At 39.2% G+C, this 21,958-nt stretch overlaps 1 protein-coding gene across 2 annotated transcripts in view; it reads left to right on the forward strand.

Moving 5' to 3' along the window:
* The window catches only part of arhgap46b (Rho GTPase activating protein 46b), a 92,089-nt gene that overhangs the window by 57,169 nt on the left and 12,962 nt on the right, over positions 1–21,958 (forward strand). For both annotated transcript variants that reach the window (XM_051095800.1, XM_051095802.1), the window contains 3 exons: positions 5,752–7,060; positions 13,563–14,196; positions 14,641–14,739. In XM_051095800.1, the coding sequence (XP_050951757.1) occupies positions 5,752–7,060; positions 13,563–14,196; positions 14,641–14,739 (2,042 nt within the window). The remainder of the gene's footprint in view (positions 1–5,751; positions 7,061–13,562; positions 14,197–14,640; positions 14,740–21,958) is intronic.

The raw sequence follows: 21,958 nt of genomic DNA on the forward strand, positions 1-21,958 counted from the left end.
GGACAACCCACCCCCGTTCCCCTTCTCTCTCCGTCTTTGTGTGTCGCTCTTTCTCGTTCTCCTTCCCAAGTAGACCCGTTTTCCTAAGTGTTCTGTGGTATATTAAGTGTGTGTGTGCAGTTTGTTTGGGAACAGTGTGTTTGGGGTGTGTTTTTGTGTGACACACAATAACACCTACACACATTTCACCACAACACAGCGCAGCTGTGTCTGTCTGTCTGCCTGCTGTTTTATCTGTCCTTTCTCTGTTTTTCTCTGTGCCACTCAATAGCTAGTTATGCAACAGTTAGTTCCAGTTTATTTTAGGGAAGCTAGTTTTAAATTTGTCTAGCTAGATTCAAGGTATGTTTCTGAAAAAGTAGCTAGCTTTGCTACAACCTACTTACAAAGTCAAGGGTGAGTAAATGATGACAGAATTTAAATTTTTGAGTAAATTATACTCAAAAACTAAAAGAGGCAATATTGTTTTTAAAATGTGTCTGTCTCATAATATAATGTCTAATTTTGTCAGAACTGTGTTTTCTGGCAACTTAACTTGGAACAGATGCATTGCATAGTCTACTATGAAAATGCCTCACAGGGATTGTACAATTTAGTCGCATCAAAAATTTTAGCTAGTCTGATTGGTCGAGCACTGCTCTAATAGTTTTGTTACTGTATGTTGTCCACTTTTTTTTACTACACCTGACCAAACTATTCTGTTGGCAGTGAAAAAAATAAACAAAAAATGCATAAATTGTGATTGCGATATTGTTTAATTGTCTGTCATAACACTAACGTTCACTATACACACTGTCCACATATGTACACACTCGCTCATAGTCGGATGATGGATTCAGTTTAGATGTTGTGTGTATGGAGTCAGAACTGTATGCGTGGGCTGGTGGTTTCCATACTTCCGTGATGTGTGTGAATTTGGGGGGAGAGGAAAAGGAGAAGTCGGAACCCTGTGAAATAAACTGCATGTTGTTTATCTGTAAGAGCAAAAGAGCAAAACAGGATTATGACAAGAGAGGGAGGGAAGGAGGGAGCGAGGAAGGGAGAGATGTAGTTTGAAAAACAAAGGCACATGTGACTGGCTTGCCCCCTCACACCCGCCCACTGACTATATCTGTGTGTTTGTTCATTAGCCTCTGTGCTTCACTGACAGCTTACACTTACATTTCTCTCACTCCTGTTTGGCTGTTTTCATGATTTTTTTTTCTTTATTTAAGTGATCAAGCTAACAGTTTCATCATTACTTCCCTTCACCAAGTAATACAATGAATATTTGCCATGATGGATAGATAGAAGTTGAATGGATGGATAGATGAATGGATGGATAGATGGATAGCTGGATAGACAGATAGGTGGGTGAGCAATAGATGGATGGAAGAGCCATGGATGGTTAAATGGATGGATAGATAAGTGATGAATGGATAGGTGAGCGATGGATGGATGAGCGATGGATGAGCGGTGGGTGGATGAATAGGTGAGTGATAATAAAAGGATAGGTGAGAGATGGATGGATGGGTAAGAGATGGATTGATAGGTGAGCGACGGATGGATAGATGGATAGGTGAGTGATGGATGGATGAATAGATGTGAGCGATGGATAGCTGAATAATAGATAGATGAATAGATGGGATAGATGAATGGAAGAGCCATGGATAGATGAATGGATGTATATAGTAAGTAAGCGATGAATGGATAGGTGAGGGATGGATGGATGGATGGATGGGTGAGTGATGGATGAATGGATAGGTGATGGATAGATGGATGGATAGGTGAGCGATGAATAGTTTGATGGATGAATGGATGGATAGGTGAGTAATGGATGGATGGATGAATAGGTGAGCGATGGATAGACTGATGGATGAATGGATGGATTGGTGAGTGATGGATGAGCGATGGATGGAGAGGTGAGTGATGGATGATAGATGAGCAATGGATGAATAGGTGAACGATGGACGGATGGATGGATGGATGGATAGGTGAGCGATAGATGAATGAATAGGTGAGCAATGGATAGATTGATGGATAAATGGATGGATAGGTGAGTAATGGATGGATAAGCGATGGATGGATAGGTGAGCGATGGATTGATTGAATGGATGGATGGATAGGTGAGCGATGGATGGATGGGTGAACAATGGATGGATGATAGATGAGCAATGGATGGATGAATAGGTGAGCGATTAATGGATGGATAGGTGAGCGATGGATGAATGGGTGAGCAATGGATGGATAAATGGATGAATAGGTAGACTGATGGATGCTTGAGCAACAGATGGATGATACATAGGTGAGCGATGGATAGATAGGTGAGCAGTAGATGGATGGATGGATGAGTGATGGTTGAATGGATGATAGATGGATGGATAATTGAGCAATAGATGGATAGGTGAGCGATGGATGGATAGGTGAGGGATGGATGATAGATGGATAGATGAAAGATGGAGGGAGGGATGGATAAAAAAACCTCTTTTATCTTTACTTTTTTATTTTGTTTTGTTTTAGGACGACTCTTAAATATATGAAATAGTTTTTTTTTTTTTCGTTTTAATTCAGAGTGATCAGTCACATGACATTTGCATCTCAGATGATTGGCTAAAGAAAAAAATAATAATTTCCCACCAGCTGAGCAAGTACCATTGAGATGAATGGCAATGCTGTAGATCTTCAGGTATATTAGACCTGAAGGTGAGGTGAGCTTCTGCTTGTTTATTTAAACATTTGCGTAGGTGTAATCCAGACAGTCAAAGAGGAAAAGAGCAGTGGGGTTTATTTCATTTGTGTGTTTTCTCCATCAATATAATGCAGCACACGCATTACTCTCTCTGCTCGGCTCAGTGTGAACGCTGCGCTGGTATTTCCTGTTTATGCTGTAGGAGAAACGCCCTTTGAACTTTTCCAACATGCACTCCCTCAGGACACCCCCGTTTTGCACTCCGGCCCCCTGTCCAGCCTCTCTCAGCATCCCTTTGTGTTCACTGCAAATAACACAATCGGCGTGGCCTGCACTCGCCGAGATGTTTGAGGTCTTTTGTGCTCGGGTTTGTGTGTTTGTGAATGAGTGTGTGTGAGAACCTCAACACCTGGGCAGCACAGACGCCTTTCACCCCTCTGAAGATAAATGAGCTGATGTATTCATGAGTAATCACAGCTTAAGTCACGAATACACTACAAGGATGGCTTTTAGTTTAGTTAAATAAAGAGAACTATGAGAGTGTTGAGAAATGGGGCCAGAGTAGTGAAAGACTGAAAACAGAAACAGGTGATATTCGGGGAAAAAGAGCAGGGAAATATCCATTACTGCCCACAACCGAAAACTGTTAGAGCATACAATCCGATTGTAACATAACTTCATCCTAATATTTATACCAGCAAACTCTGAGACTGAGAAGAATGATGTGTTTTGTTCCTAGTGTGTGTTGAGATTATTTACAGGCCTGCGACGTTGTATTTACTCAATACCGTGAATAGATTGTTGACATTTGGCCATGAGACAGAAGACACAATGGGTGGGAAAGACCACAGCAGGCACAGAAACTAAGAGAGAAGTTTGTGCATAAAAAGATTCAGATCAATAGGTGGACAGCCACTTGAATAAAACAAAGAGTTTGTTTTTATAAACGAGCTCAGAGTGGAACTTAAGGAATGGAGTGTCGTGAAGTGCTTCTTCAGGGAGCTGAAGATGTATTCTTTCACACGCCGTGAGTCGGATCTGATCGAGAATGGGCCAGGGGAGTGGCGATCCAAGTTTGTGTGTGTGTGTTACGATGGCAAGACTCGCATTCCTGCTACTGTAACCCAGAGGAGGGCTGAAAGTAGCCGCCTTCCCCCTCCCTCCCTCTCTCCTTGTCCTTCTCACCCTCCCTTCCTCCTTTCCTCCCTCGCTCTCTCGCTCTCCGTACCACTCCGTAATTAAACGATCGCATGGTGACGGTAAGAATTTGAGCAGAAGTTAATAACCTACAGAATTACGGAAAGAGCTTGATTGGCTAAAAATAGACATTTAGGACGGCAAACACTTGCCTCTTCTCCTCGATTTGGCTTTTTTCTTCTGCGTCTCCAGCTGAGGGAGGTGTCCTCTATAATTTTCAGTCACCCCAAGCGCCCTTACAAACCGCTGTGCCACCTTTGGGTATGCCAGGGGTAAGTATGTCTACTGACCATACGCTCAAAAATATGTTATGCATCACCATCTCAGGTGAGTTTAGACAGTCATGCGCAACAGGTGTATCTCGAGTGATGCACTCGCTTGTATTGAGAATATATTTTTGCTCATATTTGGATATAAATGGCTGATTTGGGTCTTGTAATGTTGGCAAAGTCATCTCAGTTGAACAAGGTACACAAAGCTGCATATGTTGTGTGGTTTGTTTAGCAGTGCTTATATAAAGTGGTTGGAAGTTCTTAAACTGATCTGTTTCGGCTTCTGCTAGGAAGGAATCTGCTAGTCTGTCAGATTTCAGATTAGAGTGTGCACACAGAGTAACACTATAATCTGGATTAGTGGTCTGAACATGTTCACACCATTAATCAGCCCAAACAAAGATCAGCTAATGTTGATTTTACGTTCTTGTGTGTTTGTGCATGGGATGTTTATGGTTGCGATTTGGTGTGTATGTGCAGTTGCAGTCATGCGTTGGTTGCAGGAGTTCACAGTGGCGTTCTACAGGGTGCTTTGGAATTTCAAGTGTTTCGTTGTGTTTGGTGCATTTGGCATCTGTTTTTGCATGTGTGAAGGACCATAACCTACTCAAGCACACACTAAGTGTATACATACAACTAATTGTTTGCACGTGCACTTGTATACACACCAAATGTAAACTTCTAAGTGTTTTTCTTGTATGCATAAATTCATTACAGTTGCTCAGCTTGTGTTACATGAAGAGGTTTTTCATAGTATTGTTACAACATTTTGTTAATGTAGCATTTTGATAGCGTCACTACAGTAGTCCATAGCGGATTCCTGTTTTTCCACTTTGCTGGAACACACTGTCTGTTCAACCTTTCCTGTTGTGTTTCGTGTACACACTCCACTGCAGTTGCCTGGATAGTGTGTGTGTGTCTGTGCATTGTTGTTTCTGCTTTGGTCAAAATAGTTACAAGCAGTTCTCTGGTACGAAAACAATTTCCTTAGACTAATAAATATTAAAATTGTTATTGCTTATCCGTTCTTTACCTAAGGCTGAACAAATTGTTTAATCGTCTTTGTTTTCTTTATTTGCATGTACAAGCTATACTTTGAAAGAAAATGAGAGAGGAAAGTACTATGCCAGGCTTGGCATTGCAACCACACATTCCTGTCTATTAGATATGGATAGATTTACAGAGAGTTTCAAGTTTAGCTCTCAAGTACCCACAGGATATTGCCAGTTATGCTTCATAGCAAGAATTCTAGTAACATGATAAATTATTCAACCTTCAACAAAAGAATTAAATTGTAAAATGGACTTTGTTTGGTTCATGCACATTCAAATGTTGTTGTTTCAGTGAAAAAGGTTACTTTTCCAAATATCTGTTTACCGTACATTTTTATTTTTAGAGTACGGAGTTGTTGAAGCTATTGGTTCCAACTGTTTGTGTGATGGGAGTTGCTGCTTATGTAGAGCAGTGTTGTAGTCAAGAACTTGGACAACGTCCAGAGTTCTTGTCATGGACTTGAGAGCATGTAGACTCAACCCTTTTCTGGTCTTGGTTATGACTCTGATGAGCTGGTCTTGACTACAACTGTGTTAACAGTATTCTCTTTTTGTGTTTCAGGGAAGGCTCTCAAAGATGGCAGCCTGCTCCTGGATCCAAGGCTGCCATGTTGGTGAAAGTTAACAGCATTGGGAGAAACCAGTCTTTGGGTCCAGCTACTGCCCACCAACTTCTCCACCTCAACCCCGCTAACTCTAGCACTTCACCGAAACCAGGTTACACCGCGCAACTTGACCGAACTGGTCTGCTCAGCAAAATGGCCGTTCCTGGAGACTCCAAGCAGGGTTACCACCTCAAAAAGGGGGATGCCAACTTCTGTCTGGTTTTGCCCACTTCTAGCTCTTACTCTGCCCACCAGCGCTCTGGTGCAGGTACACCTCGTCCCTCCTCTCCTCAATACGGAGCTACACCCTCAGCACCCATCTACGATGAACCTCCAGCCGTGGATCCCCCCATTTACGACGAACCCCCAGTGGAAATGGAAGTAGAAGGGGCGCACCATTTGCACCGAGTTCCCTACTCCACCAGTCACAGCCTGCCGAGAGGAACCCAGCCTCCTAAACTCCTCCAGTTCCCCCATTCCAAACACATCTGCACCTCCTCAGCTAATGAATACAGTCCGGCCGGCCGGGAGTGCATCAAACACATGGTGAATGTGGATGCAGCTGCATCCAAACACCAGCCCCAGATGTCTAACCCCATCGAGGGGCCTTCAAATACAGCCAGTCCTCAAATTCAGCCTCAGTCTCCAGTCTCTGCCCAGATTAAGAAGGAAGTGTCTCTGGAGAAGAAGCAATCATGGAGGCTGTTGGAGCCCCGCCACAGCCGTCAAAGCAGTCTGGCCTCTCAGGAGTATTCAGGCCCTGCTGCCATCACGTATCAGGACTCTGGCTACTCCACTGGGCCGTCCCCAAGTCTGCGAAGGAAGAACCGACGTCGTGCAGCTCTTGGCGCCGGGTCGGGTCGACCCGGGTCGGTGGGCAGCAGTGGGGAGCTGAATGCATTGAATGAAAAGCTGATGGCGGAAATGAGGGCGGTTGTAAACCGTTCCAATGCGCTTCATGGAAGCAAGGCCAGCCTGGACACTGAGATGGGCTCAGAGGCTTCTGGAAGTACTGCCCGCTCCCCGGTCAGTTCATTGAAGATGGGTGCAAGAGGGGGTGAATCGAGGGAGGATGTGACATCAAGTAACAGATCACTGTATAGAGGCGGAAGCAACAACCACGGTGACGTCGTACTGTCACCACTGGTGACAGATGGTCTCGGAGGCCGGCAAAAGAGGACGTACGAGAAAGTGGATTCGCTGGAGAAGAGCGTAACATCGCAAACCAGCTTGTCCTCTCCAGAACCACCAAGGTCACCCTCACAGGTATGAACAATTTTTGCACCTGTCCACTTGCTTGAATGTGTAGGTCTGGAAATGCAGTGCAGCAATCCACCAAGTTATTTCTTTACTTGAATTACCCTTCTCTCTTACATTACTTCTTACAATTGATGGTCCCACTGTGTCTAATAGAGTTCCTCAGAGTGGAAAAGCAAAACAACGCTTCCCATCCGGTTGTTGTAGAACTATGCAGGAGATGGCGAGGCTCGGGGTTTCCTGAGCTGGAGAGGGTGTGAATGTTCCATTCTAAGGAGATTTACTTTGTCTGTCTGGCTATGTGTGTGTGTGTGTGTTGTGCTTAGATTAAGAGGCTTTAAGATTGTATGAAGGCCAGTTGTTTTTCCTCATGAAAGAAAATGTGCAGGAATGGGGGGAAAATGAGACAGGTTAGTTTAGTGAGCAAGGGATTGATGGACAGGGAAACGTAAAAGAGTCAGAAGTAAAATATCAGCTGAAGTGTGTGTGTTTGTTTATTTGTAGAGGATGCACATATGGGAATCGGGTAGCAAGTAGGTCAGTGTAGAGCTTGAGAACCAAATTACTTTTTCAGACCGTCGTCATGGGTGACTGTTTTTATTGTAGAATGTGTTCTATATGGATGAACGCATACAGATCATAATAAAGACATATAACCTACATCATTTGCTACCTGCCACTACCATCCAATCTACTTTGTAGTGAACTTTATAGCAAAATTGCTGCCTTTTTAAGATACCTTGTTGCAATACTGCAACTACTGACACTGCAGACTCGCTGTACAATTGAACTCAAGCAGGAACACTTAATGGATTAGTTCACTTCCAAAATATAAATTTCCTGATCACTTACTCACCCCCATGTCATCAAAGATGTTCATGTCTTTCTTTCATCAGTCAAAAAGAAATAAAGTTTTTGAGGAAAACATTCTAGAATTTTTCTCCATATAGTGGACTATAGGGAACTGGTTGAAGGTCGCAGTTTCAAAATGTTGCAGTTTCAACACATCTTCAAAGAGTCAAAGGGAATAAGGGTCTTATCTAGAGAAACGACTGGTCATTTTCTGAAAAAATATAAAAAATTATGTACTTTTTAACCACAAATGCTCATCTTACACTAGCTCAACTTCACGCATTACATAATCATGTTGGAAGGGTCACGTGCAGTTCTTTGTCTGTATACTCTGGTTCAAAAAGTGGACGAAAAACTCCATCTCATTTTCACCTCCAACTTCAAAAATGTCCATTCATTATTTAAGGTGAAACAGCGGCCCAGGCCAGTGTTGCCACCTTGTGGAAAAACTGATTACTGCAAGACAAATTCAATGCACATGTGCAATGCGCAAAGTACGCATGGTTACAAAAATCAGGTGGTGCACATACTGTACAGTATGCATTATGCATTATGCATAAATTTGCATCCTGCACTCTACATGGACCCCCAAGTATGCGTAAAAACCAAAGCATACTTTGGCATGGAACTGTCATTATGAACATACCATTAGAAGGTAGCGATCTTTGTAGGCATTGGACTGCAGTGCAACCCACCAGGGTTTGAAATAAGATTAAGTGTTTCGGATTCAGGCTCTGCATTTGATAGCATTAGCATGCGTAATAATGCTGTTCATGAAGTCATTCCCACACAAGTGTTGGAAAAACTGGAACATAAATTAACCTTTAGTCTGTGCTCCACCAGAAACAACCTGTCTGTTTTAAAACATAACAGAAATACAAGCCCTGGTGCTATTTGCAGAATAATTGAGAAAGCAAAACAGAGACCGAGCCGGTCCCCTCATTCACCCAGCCAGGTGTTGTGGTTGTACAAGACAGTCGGCTCTTACAGCTCACTGTGATTTGGCACATTTGGGTAATGTGTTTCGATGTGTGTGCTGACAGTTCCATTTGTCATTAGCGTAGTGCTCCACATGTGGTTTGGCTTCTCCTGGGGAGCAGAAGTTAGTGGAGTTAATGTTATGGATTTTAATACACTAGGAGAGGTTTTAATCAATCAAATGATTATAAACGATTAAACTATTCACACCTGTAAAACTTAACCAAATGACCTTTTTCCATGATTGTCCACTTCCACTTTCAAACAAAAATTTATGGATAATGTACTCACCCCCTTGTCATCCAAGATGTTCATTTCTTTCTTTCTTCAGTCGTAAAGAAATTGTGTTTTTTGAGGAAAACATTTCAGCATTTTTCTCCATATAATGGACTGCTATGGTGCCCTGAGTTTGAACTTCCAAAATGCAGTTTACACTGCCCTCCAAAAGTTTGGAAACACCCCTGGCAAAGTGTGGTTTTGGACGATATCAGCATAAATCCTTATCATTTTTTGGTGTAAATACATTAAAGTAACTTGACATTATTATTGAAGACCAGCAATAATAATTTTCATTTTAATTACATAATAATGGCAATATATACATGTCAAAGTCAGACATGCCCCTTTGCCAGCTGTGATGCCTGGTTACTAGTTTAAACTTGGCCCAGGTTTTTAAAAGATTTTTGGGTCAGCACACCTTAATATCTTCAACAATTGATTGCCAATTAAGTTTAGAATACAATGAATTTAGGTCCAGATTATGCAGAGCTATAATAGCTGCTAATGGTGGATATTTTGATAAATCAAAAATTTACGTTTTTTTTCTGTGTATAAACTGTTTATGTAATAAAATATGTTTTCGTAGTTTGTGTTGTCCCTTATCAGTGCAAAATTATCACAAATTAAAAAGGATTCATGCCAATATTGTCCAAAACCCCACTGTTGTAGGGTGTTTCTAAACTTTTGGAGGGCAGTGTAAATGCGGTTGTAAATGATCCCAGCTGAGGAAGAAGGGTCTTATCTAGCGAGACGATCGGTTATTTTCATAAAAAAATTGAAACCGGAAAAAAGGTTCAGGCAGAGTAAGATAAGATGTGCATTTGACATTAAAAAGTATATAAATTGCATTGTTTTTATGAGAATAACCGATCGTTTCGCTAGATAAGACCCTTCTTCCTCAGCTGGGATCGTTTACAACCATATTTGAGATAGTTTGAAGCTGCATTTAAACTGCATTTTGCAAGTTCAAACTCAGGGCACCGTATCAGTCCATTACATGGAGAAAAATGCTGAAATGTTTTCCTCAAAAAACATAATTTCTTTACGACTGAAGAAAGAAAGACATAAACATCTTGGATGACAAGGGAGTGAGTACATTATCTGTAAATCTTTGTTCTGGAAGTGGACTTGTTAATCTTTGTAAATTGATAATGATTTTTCTATTATTACCTATAGTTTTTAGCCTCTTCTGTAAGTCTCCTGGCCCTTTGGCTTTCTTCTTGCCTTTACATGCCTCATTACCTTCATCAGTGTTTTTTCTCTCTCTCTCATACTTGCACATCTGATTAAAATACAACTATAAATGTAAAGGCAGAGTTGTGAGGTTGGAAACACTGACTCAGGGATTTGGTTCAGAGCAAACTTATTACCTCTTGATGGAGGCAGAACCTCACAAATGTCCAGATGCATGGAGAAAAGCTCCTTTCTTACAATTTAATATGACCACATTGTTAAATCTGTATCACTTAGGGCACAGTGTCGTAATGCCAGGGGGCGCCAAGGCATGAACGGAAACCCTTATGTTACGGGAATTTACCACAAATGTAACATGCTCGACATGTATGCCACTGTATATACAGATGACATCATGTTCGTAACCCGTCATCTCTCATTGACTCTTTTTGTAACCATAATAATGTCAGCATGATTGTGTTTGGTTGTGTCACATGCTTGGCTGATGCCGCTGAAATACTAAAGAATCAAAGATCTCACATTTCTCAAATAAAATTGTGATGTTTTCATAGATTTGTCTGTCCACGCTTAATATGAAATACTATTAAGAGTAATGCATTACAATATTCTGTTACTCCCCGAAAAAGTTACTACTGTAATTGGCAATGTTGGGGGTAACGCATTACAAGTAATTAGAGTTCTGTAATCAGATTCCACAAAAACAGATTCAGCCTTTCTTAAAATGAATAAAAACATTGAAATGCAAACTCAGAATATGACGCAAACCTGCATTAATTAAATAAGTTAAAAAACACAAATATTCTTTATGTGCTTAATCCCATTTTTTCAAACATACCAATAAGCAAAAATGACATAAACATAACATTTGAGTTTCTATTTATTAAGAAAGTTTAAGTAACTTTCTTCTCCTGCATCCTATTCTTCACGCAGTACTGAATGGCAGCACAACTGAAAGGTTTGTTTGAGCATAAATTTACATTTCCTTCAGCCCTAGGGAATGAAATGGCTTTTACATTTGCCAAAATATTTTTTTATGTTAAAAACAAACAAACAAGCCCAGCTGAGATTAAAAAAGTAATGTAAAAGTAATGTAACACATTACTTGTACATAAAGTAATCTAATTACCAGTGTTGAGCAAACTTACTTTTAAAATAATGCATTACAATATTCCGTTATTCCCTAAAAAAATAAGTAATTACTAGGGCTGGCCACTAATAGTCTAACCAACTAACCGTTTGTCGACCGAAATTTTAGTCACTTAGTTGAAAAAAAAATTGTGCGGTCACTTGCGGTTAATTAAAAATACTAATTTTTGGTCATACAGATAAAAGTAATACATGTCTCGAATCTGTTTATTTGTCTGCACTCAGAATAACAACAAAACGTTGTGCTTTCATAAAATAATTAAAGTAAACAGGATGCACTTCTGCCGTCTCAGTCTCTGTGAGCTTGAGCATGAAACTTTGAAACTCTGTGTATACTTGCCTTACAGACATGAAAAATATGTCTATCGAGAGTGAAATGTCTATTTTAAATGAACCGATTAATATAGAAAACAAATACTCTCAGATTATGTAATCTATATGAAACATGCATATAGGCGCATCACTGCTGCAGAGATCAGTGTCGCTGACTTCATCTCTTAAGCCAAAAACAAAGAAAGCACTAGTTTATCAATAAATTATTAAAAAGTTAATGCAGTCTACTTGCTGTTTTTCCCTGACACATTCATAATTATTATATCTGCCGGTGCACTGTTTATATGGTTTATTAATAAACATGCTTAAAATGAATGACTACTAGTTGACCAGAAAAATCTTTAGTCAAGGGCAGCCCTATTTTTCAACCATATCAATATGCAAAATGACAAAACATAAACATTTGTTTCTTTTTGTTAATAATAAACTTTCTTGTCCTCCATCCTATTCTTCATGCAAAACTGAATGGCAGAACAACTGAAATGTTTGTTTGAGCATGAATTTCTATTTCCTTCAGCCTGAGGCTAAAGTGGCTTTTACATTCGCCAAAATAAAACTTTTTTTTATATTAAAAACAAACAAGCAGGCCCAGCCCAGATGAAAAAAAAAAAAAGTAATGCAAAAGTAATGTAACACATTACTTTCCATAAAGTAATCCAATTATGAGTAATCCAATTGGGCAAAGTTACTTTTAAAAGTAATGCATTAATATTGCATTACTCCCTAAAAAAGTAACTAATTATGGAAAGTAATGTGTTGTTACTTTTGTGTTACTGTTTAAGTCTGGGCAGGACTTTCACACAGTCCATAAAGGATATTTGCATTATTTAACATTTTTAAATATTGCAGCTTTGCGCTATTTTTTGAGTTTGCTTTTCACTGTTTTTATTCATTTTGAGAACGCATGCTGACATTTAGTCTAGAGCTACAGTAAGCATCATACAAGTTCACACAGCACACACAACAACTTGTAGCGCTTACGATTTCTCTCAACATGGCAACACAAGAGCTGTTAGTCAGTATATGGGAAAACAAAGTAACTGGCATTACTTATTTGAAAAAGTAACTCAGATATTTTCTTGTAAAAAGTAATGCGTTACTAGTTACTTGAAAAAAGTAATCTGACAAGTAACTCGCATTACCCCCAACACTGCCAATTACAGTAGTTACTTTTTCAGGGAGTAACAGAATATTGTAATGCATTACTCTTAATAGTAATTTTCCCCAACACTGTCCGGATGTACGCTACAATAAGGAAGAAAAGATCTATTTTTACTTCCATTCCATTGTGACTGTTCCATCATGATAAACACATTTTTACAATTACTATTCATTTATGTGTATGTGGTTTTTTAAATGAGAGAAAAATGCATTAAATTCAGTTATTAAATTCATTTTCTTCAGTGTGGAAGAAGTCGGGCAGGGATTTTTGGAGCATTAATGAATTAGGAAGGAGGGAGAAAGGCGGAGAGAGAAGAGGGGAGGCAGTAATGTTTGAAGTTGGGATGTGATTTCCATATTGGGTCACCTATTTAGGGAGCGAGCGTAATCCATGTGAGCGTTTCCAGGTTTCTGCAGGGAAAGTGAGTAAGCCAATCAGCTGCAACCTAAGCAACACACGCACTCGGATTCAAGTTCCTGCGGCAGTCGTGATGATGCAAATAAACGCTAGAACAGCTGCATCCATACTGACATCTTTCTGTTTCTCAACCTCTCTTTTTGTCTCCAGACAGGAACACTGGAATCCAAAACTCAGCAGGACATCTCGCCCCAGGATTGCGACCATGACAGGCCAGGTCGTGGAACTGCCCACCTCACCCATAAAAACAACAACAACAGTCCCCCTCTATCCCTTGCCGGCACGGGTTCCGGTTACCAGTACCCGTACACCACCCTCTGCAAGCCTACACCCGACACCAACATGGAGGACTGGGCCAGCAAGAACCTTAACCAGCACACGCAAGGCCTGTTTCGCCGACGCGTCTCCATTGCTAATATGCTGTCGTGGAACCGTGGCTCTATTAAGAAACCCATGCTGATCACCAGCGACCGGTCTGTCAAGAAGGAAGCCTGCGAGATGTTCAAGCTTGTCCAGGCTTACATGGGCGACAGGCCGGCTAGGTTGGACAAACGCCATGCGGCTCTTCAGGTGGTCACGAAGTGCTGGGGGATGCAAGGCTTGAGGGACGAACTGTACGTGCAGTTGGTGCGACAGACCACTGGAAACTTGTGCTTGAGGAGTTTGGAAGCAGGCTGGGAGTTGATGGCCATCAGCCTTGCGTTCTTCTCACCTTCGCCCAAGTTTAGGCGCTATTTGGAGGGCTACATCCAGCGACACCTTGAGCCCAGTAATGATAAGAAAAGTAGGTTATTTCAAACACTTACTGTAGATAAATGCAACTTGGTTTGATATTTTAATTTGGATGCAGTTGCATTTATAAGTGTGGTTTAAGTATCCAAAAAGGGCCTGTGTATGTCTTGGACAGTCCAGTGTTTTTGTTTGTAGGATAGGGAAAGGACACACACAGGGGAGTGTTTATATTTTAGGCTGTCCCATATGGATTCAAAGCCTGAAACACTTATATACACATAAACAGAGCAGGCCAATATTGGTTACACTGCTAAAATTATTATGGCATTGTGCCTAGCCAAACAGGATGTAACGCTGTGGAGGAGAGAAAAATAAAACGCAGGGGTTACTGCAGGTCAAACATCACGGGTCATGGAACAATAAAGTCATGTATTGTTCAGACCGACTGTTGGAGCGTATGAGTGTTGAAAATTAATTGTTTTATTGTATCTAACAGTACTGCAGCACATCATGGAGCAGCAGGACATAAAAAACAAGAAGAATTCAAAGTCCAGGAAGAAGAGGAGACAGAACAATGAGGAAGAAGAGGATGAGGGTGAGTTCATGATGAAATGAGTCAATTAGGGAAATATGCGTACAGACATGAGAATCTTGGAGAAGAATCTTGAGGAGAGATTTTGGCAGGAAGTTTAGAATTAAGGAATTGGATCCCTTTCAGTTAAGTTGGCATTTGAAGTGATGGCGTCACCCAACAGGAATCTATCTATCTATCTATCATTCTGTCGTTCTGTCGTTCTATCATTCTCTCTTTGTCTATCTATGCATCTATTTATCTAGCATTCTATCTATCTTTCTGTCATTCTGTTGTTCTGTTGTTCTATTATCCTGTCTTTATCTATCAATCTATCTGTCTATCTGTCTATCTATCTATCTGTCTATCTATCTATCTATCTATCTATCTATCGGTCTATCGGTTTATCTATCGGTCTATCTATCTTTCTGTTATTCTATCGTTCTGTTGTTCTATTATCCTCTTTATCTGTCTATCTATCATCTGTCTATCTATCTATCTATCTATCTGTCTGTCTGTCTATGTCATTCTGTTGTTCTGTTGTTCTATCATGTCTTTGTCTGTCTATCCATCTATTTATCTATCGTTCTTATCTATCGTATCTTTCTGTCAATCTGTCGTTCTGTTGTTCTATTGTCCTGACTTTATCTGTCTGTCTGTCTTATCTATCTGTCTTTCTATCTATCTATCTATCTATCTATCTATCTATCTATCGTTCTGTCATTCTATTGTTCTGTCGTTGTCATTCTGTTTATCTATCCATCTATATATCTATCGTTCTCTTTCTGTCATTGTCATTCTGTTGTTCTATTATCCTGTCTTTATCTATGTCTATCTATCTATCTATCTATCTATCTATCTATCTATCTATCTATTGTTCTGTTGTTCTATCTATCTATCTATCTGTCTGTCTATTGTTCTGTTGTTCTATCTATCTATCTATCTATCTATCTATCTATCTATCTATCTGTTGTTCTATCTATCTATCTATTGTTCTGTTGTTCTATCTATCTATCTATCTATCTGTCTGTTTATTGTTCTGTTGTTCTATCTATCTATCTATCTATCTATCTATCTATCTATCTATCTATCTGTTGTTCTATCTATCTATCTATTGTTCTGTTGTTCTATCTATCTATCTATCTATCTATCTATCTATCTATCTATCTATCTATCTATCTATCTATCTATCTATCTATCTATCGTTCTGTCATTCTATTGTTCTGTCGTTGTCATTCTGTTTATCTATCCATCTATATATCTATCGTTCTCTTTCTGTCATTGTCATTCTGTTGTTCTATTATCCTGTCTTTATCTATGTCTATCTATCTATCTATCTATCTATCTATCTATCTATCTATCTATCTATTGTTCTGTTGTTCTATCTATCTATCTATCTATCTATCTATCTATCTATCTATCTATCTATCTATCTGTCTGTCTATTGTTCTGTTGTTCTATCTATCTATCTATCTATCTATCTATCTATCTATCTATCTATCTATCTATCTATCTGTTGTTCTATCTATCTATCTATTGTTCTGTTGTTCTATCTATCTATCTATCTATCTGTCTGTTTATTGTTCTGTTGTTCTATCTATCTATCTATCTATCTATCTATCTATCTATCTATCTATCTATCTGTTGTTCTATCTATCTATCTATTGTTCTGTTGTTCTATCTATCAATCTATCTATCTATCTATCTATCTATCTGTTGTTCTATCTATCTATATATTGTTCTGTTGTTCTATCTATCTGTCTATCTATTGTTCTGTTGTTCTATCTATCTATCTATCTATCTATCTATCTATCTATCTATCTATCTATTTATCTGTTGTTCTATCTATCTATCTATTGTTCTGTTGTTCTATCTATCTATCTATCTATCTATCTATCTGTTGTTCTATCTATCTATATATTGTTCTGTTGTTCTATCTATCTATCTATCTATTGTTCTGTTGTTCTATCTATCTATCTATCTATCTGTCTGTCTATTGTTCTGTTGTTCTATCTATCTATCTATCTATCTATTTATCTATCTATCTATCTATTGTTCTGTTGTTCTATCTATCTATCTATCTGTTGTTCTGTTGTTCTATCTATCTATCTATCTATCTATCTATCTATCTATCTATTGTTCTGTTGTTCTATCTATCTATCTATCTGTTGTTCTGTTGTTCTATCTATCTATCTATCTATCTATCTATCTATCTATCTATTTATTGTTCTGTTGTTGTTCTGTCTGTCTATCTATTGTTCTGTTGTTCTATCTATCTATCTATCTATCTATTGTTCTGTTGTTCTATCTATCTATCTATCTATCTATCTATCTATCTATCTATCTATCTATCTATCTATCTATCTATCTGTTGTTCTATCTATCTATCTATCTATCTATCTATCTATCTATCTATCTATCTGTCTGTTGTTCTGTTGTTCTATCTATCTATCTATCTATCTATCTATCTATCTATCTATTGTTCTATCTGTCTATCTATCTATCTATCTATCTATTGTTCTATCTGTCTATCTATCTATCTATCTATCTATCTATCTATCTATCTATCTATCTATTGTTCTGTTGTTCTATCTATCTATCTATCTATTGTTCTGTTGTTCTATCTATCGATCTATCTATCTATTGTTCTGTTGTTCTATCTATCTATCTATCTATCTATCTATCTATTGTTCTATCTGTCTATCTATCTATCTGTTGTTCTATCTATCTATCTATCTATTGTTCTGTTGTTCTATCTATCTATCTATCTATCTATTGTTCTATCTGTCTATCTATCTATCTATCTGTCATTCTGTCATTCTATCGTTCTATCGTTCTATCCATCGTTTTTTTTGTTCTGTCTGCCACTCTGGTTCTATCTATCTCTTTATCTGTCTTTTGTTCTTTTTTTATCTTTTGTTCTGTCTGTTTATCGTTATATCTGGTGTTTTATAGGTGAATATGTAGTGAATGCTGTTCCATGTTGTTTTTCGTGTTCTGTAAGCTAAAGCATCCTTTATCTTTAACTGAAAGCACACCCACTCATATACAGTGTATGTAGCGTTTGGTTTACAATGTAAATAAGGGAATCTTCCTGGTAACACGTTCGGCTGAGGAGGGAGAGTATTAATGATGCTTTAGGTCCACTGGTGGAGGAGGACCACTCAAAGAGAGAGCAGCTGGCCAAGCACAGAAGGGGAGTATCCCCCTCCTCTCTCCCTTTCTCACTCTCTCTTTTAGAGGCAAGATTAAAGCTTTGAGCAACAAGACATTCTGCGAGTCCCACGCTTCCCTGGCCCGTAGCCAGACTGCGCAGGCAAAGAGAGGGAGAGAGAGAGTTTGGGTTGAGAGGCAACAAAGATCCTGAGAACGTCTTTCAGTCTTGAAGCGAGAGTGATAGGAGATGGAAAGAGAAAGAAGAACAGGCAGATTGAGACAAAAAAAGGAGAACGGGACATTTTTATCAGGTTACACCCTCAGTGGCTGCCATCCAACTTAACCCTCAGCTTGTTCTTTTATCTCTCTTCTATATTCCTCGCGCACACAGTGAGCCTTTCTCAAGAGCCCTGCTCCAAAACAAAGAGTTTGACGAGACAGCTCTGCGTGGGCTCTTAATAATGCAGCTCCAGCCTGGCCTTGGTTAATTACACTGTGCACTGTCTTCATGGGGGCAGTGCCACGAGACATGTGCTCACTTCACTATCACCAGTTAAGTAATGGCCACTGCTTGAGGTGGAAGGGCAAGGCTAAAATATACTCTCATTACCAAGATATCATTTAGTACTGAATACTTACAGTTGAAGTCAAAAGTTTACATACACTAGAATCTGCAAACATGATTTTTTTTTTTTTTAGTACTGACCTGAATAAGGTATTTCACATGAAAGATGCTTATATATAGTCCACAAGAGGAAATAATAGTTAGGTTTATAAAAATGACCTTGTTCAAAAGTTTACATACACTTGATTCTTAATACTGTGTTGTTAGCTGAATGATCCACAGCTGTGTTTTTTGTTGTTGTTAGTGATTCCCTATTCCCTTTTTTATTTAGTGAGTCCCTAGACAACTACTTTAGAGTCCCATGTTTGTTGTGAACAGTTAAACTGCCCGCTGTTCTTCAACCAAAGAATTTGTGGGACCTGAAGGATTTTTCTGAAGGACAGCGGACAGTTGAACTGTTCAGGACAAACAAGGGCCTCATAAACAACCATCACTAAAAAAAAAAAACAGCTCTGGATCATTCAGGGAACAACACAGCATTAAGAATCAAGTGTTTTTATAAGTTCAACTATTATTTTCCTTGTGGACTATCTGTAACCGTCTTTTATTTGAAATACCTTATTCAGGTCAGTACTAAATAAAAAATAATTTTGTATGATCCTTCTTATTTTCATAAAAAAATTAACATTTTGCAGATTCTGCAAGGTGTATGTAAACTTTTGACTTCAACTGTATTACAGGGACAGCATATATGGAGCAACCTGCAGTCTTTTGCTTCATGAGATGGTGATGAGTTCATCACCTTTTGTGCAGTTTGAACCTATAAACTTTGCCACCACCCCAATATTTTAGTTCTTTAAAGGGACAGTTCACCAAAAATGAAAACTACCCCATTATGTATTCACCCTCAAGCCATCCTATATGTATATGACTTTATTCTTTCAGACGAATACAATCAAAGTTATATTAAAAAATGTCCTGGCTCTTCCAACCTTTATAATGGCAGTGAATGGATGTTGAGATTTTGAAGCCCAAAAAAGTGCCTCCATCCATCATCACAAGTACTCCACACAGCTCCAGGGGGTTAATAAAGGCCTTCTAAAGCAAATCAATGTATTTATGTAAGAAAAATATCCATATTTAAACATTAATAAACTGTGGTTTCTAGTTTCCGCAAACTGTTATGTGCACGTTCACAAGAAGACGTGGGCTTAGCGTAAGCTCCGGTAAGAAGTGACGAACACGGAAGCACATTGGAGAGTGCAAAAAAAACCCCACTGGTCATGAATTAGAAGTACAGAACAAGGATTTCGATATAAGCCAAGAGGAGACTGGATACACAAATGCATCGATTCGCTTACGAAGACTTCCTGGAGCCGTGTGGAGTACTTTTTATGATGGATGGATGCACTTTTTTGGGCTTTAAAATCTCAACACCCGTTCACTGCCATTATAAACCTTGGATATTTTTTAATAAAACTACGATTGTATTCTTCTCAAAGAAGGAAGTCATATACACCTAGGATGGCTTGAGGGTGAGTAAATCAAGGGGAAACTAAATTTTTTCACATGTGATTCTGTAGCGCAGGACTTTTCTTTTAGCAACCGCTGGCTGAATGCAGTCCGTTTCATCATTTTATTATTACCCTCTGACTGACTTTGATGAAATTGTTGCACTGCCTGATTCATCACAGTGTGAAACTCAGCAGGGAGTTCAAAAGCACTCAGCAGTCGACGTTTAGCAGACTGCATTTCATATCTGAAATGGTATCAAGCATATTGAACCCTCTGGTGCTGGTATTCACTTAAGTGAACATTTAAAAGCATTTTATTAATCATTCACGGTATAATGTTATCTCCAAACCACCACAGTTGATAATCACTGACCCTTAACTGTAGTTTTATACTGTGTGACTTCCCTCTTTAAATGTCACTGTGCTATTTTTGACACTATAAATACAGTGTCTTTCGATGTGATTGGGTCAAGCTTACAGGATTTGTGGGAGGACGTATGGTGGCATCAGTGTTTGTTCGAGTGATGAGTTGCAGCTAAGCCAGAAAACAATGGCTTTTCAAATCCCAGCGTCATGTGTGTATGTGGAAGCCAAATGTCAGGAATGTTGTTGTGGTTCTAGTGGATAAAACACACAAAGGAAACAAATTCACTGCCGTCACTGAACACAGTGTTCACTTGTCTCTTGGGCTGACTGAAGTACTGCTGGTTTACTTTAGTCATCCAGAGCATTGTTCTGGCTGGAGTGGAGCATTCCATGTGACACCTCTGCACCTTCCCGTTCTCTGACTGGATGCTGGGAACGCTCTGGAACGGCAGAAGGAATGTGGCTTTACCATTGCAGGGCCTCAGCAGCTGTCTGCCAGCGCCGTGTGCCCCAGAAGATGGCATTGTGGGAAGGGCTCGAGTTCAGAGGCCCTTTTGAAATAGAATCAACACTCTCAGAGGACTTTATTATATGATGTGGCACTGTTTTTCTTTTTTTGGAAGGATCTTTTATTCTCTCTGTCTTGTTTCCGGATGTTTTGTGGGGGTGTGGCGTCCTCCTGCCTTCTGTTGGAGGTGCATTGTGGGAGAAAAAAAAACATGTATGGGCTCAAAGGACTGCTGTTACAACACTGGCACTGTTTGTATGCAAAACAGCCCTCGTATCAGCTCGTTGGCGAAGTGTCCAAACTGTCGTTCTTTATCTTTAAGAGGCCGATGATAGAAGTATTTGTAGGATGAGATGCAGCACACATTCACAAATGAGTCCAAGAGGATAGGTGATAAAACAAAAAGGAATAACCCTGATAAATAAACAAATTACTGTTTAAAAGTTTGGGGTCAGTAAGAGTTTTTTAAAGCTTTGTGAGAAGTGTCTTATGTTTACTAAGGCTTTAATGAAAATACTGTAAAAACAGTGATATATTATTATTTCAAATACTTGTTTTCTTTTTTAATATATTTTAAAAAATGTAATTTATTTCTGTGATGCAAAGCTGAATTTTTAGCGTCATTACGATCCTTCAGAAATCATTCTAATTTGCTGATTTAATGCTCAACCTACCCCTATAATACAGAGTGATTGAGGACTCATAAAAAGATGTAAGGAAGAGGTTCGTACATCGGAAAATGTAAAGGGAAAGTAAAGAACAGAAAGAAAATAGAGGCTGTGTCACAGAGAGGTGAGACAGACTGTTGTGAAATATCTGAGCTGCTCGTCTAACATGAGTTTACAGCATCATGCGCAAAACAGCCATCAGAACAACAGCTATAAATCTCACCGTCAGATTGTGCCCAGTGGCAGTAGACAGTCTCATACAGACCCACCTGTTCCTGTTAGGTCTGATATTGGGAAACTTTGATGACATTGTTTGTCTATCTGTTTTATGAGGGGGGTTTTCAGACGTTTAACTGAAAGAAAACTAATTTGTCTACACGAGGGCCAGTAAAGTATGTCACTTACCGTTTTCGTTGTAATTATTTGTGAACTTTACTAGCAATCTCTGAGTGAATACTTTCAAAGT

Source organism: Labeo rohita, chromosome 23, assembly GCF_022985175.1.
Source record: "Labeo rohita strain BAU-BD-2019 chromosome 23, IGBB_LRoh.1.0, whole genome shotgun sequence".
In the NCBI taxonomy this organism is placed as follows: domain Eukaryota; kingdom Metazoa; phylum Chordata; class Actinopteri; order Cypriniformes; family Cyprinidae; genus Labeo; species Labeo rohita.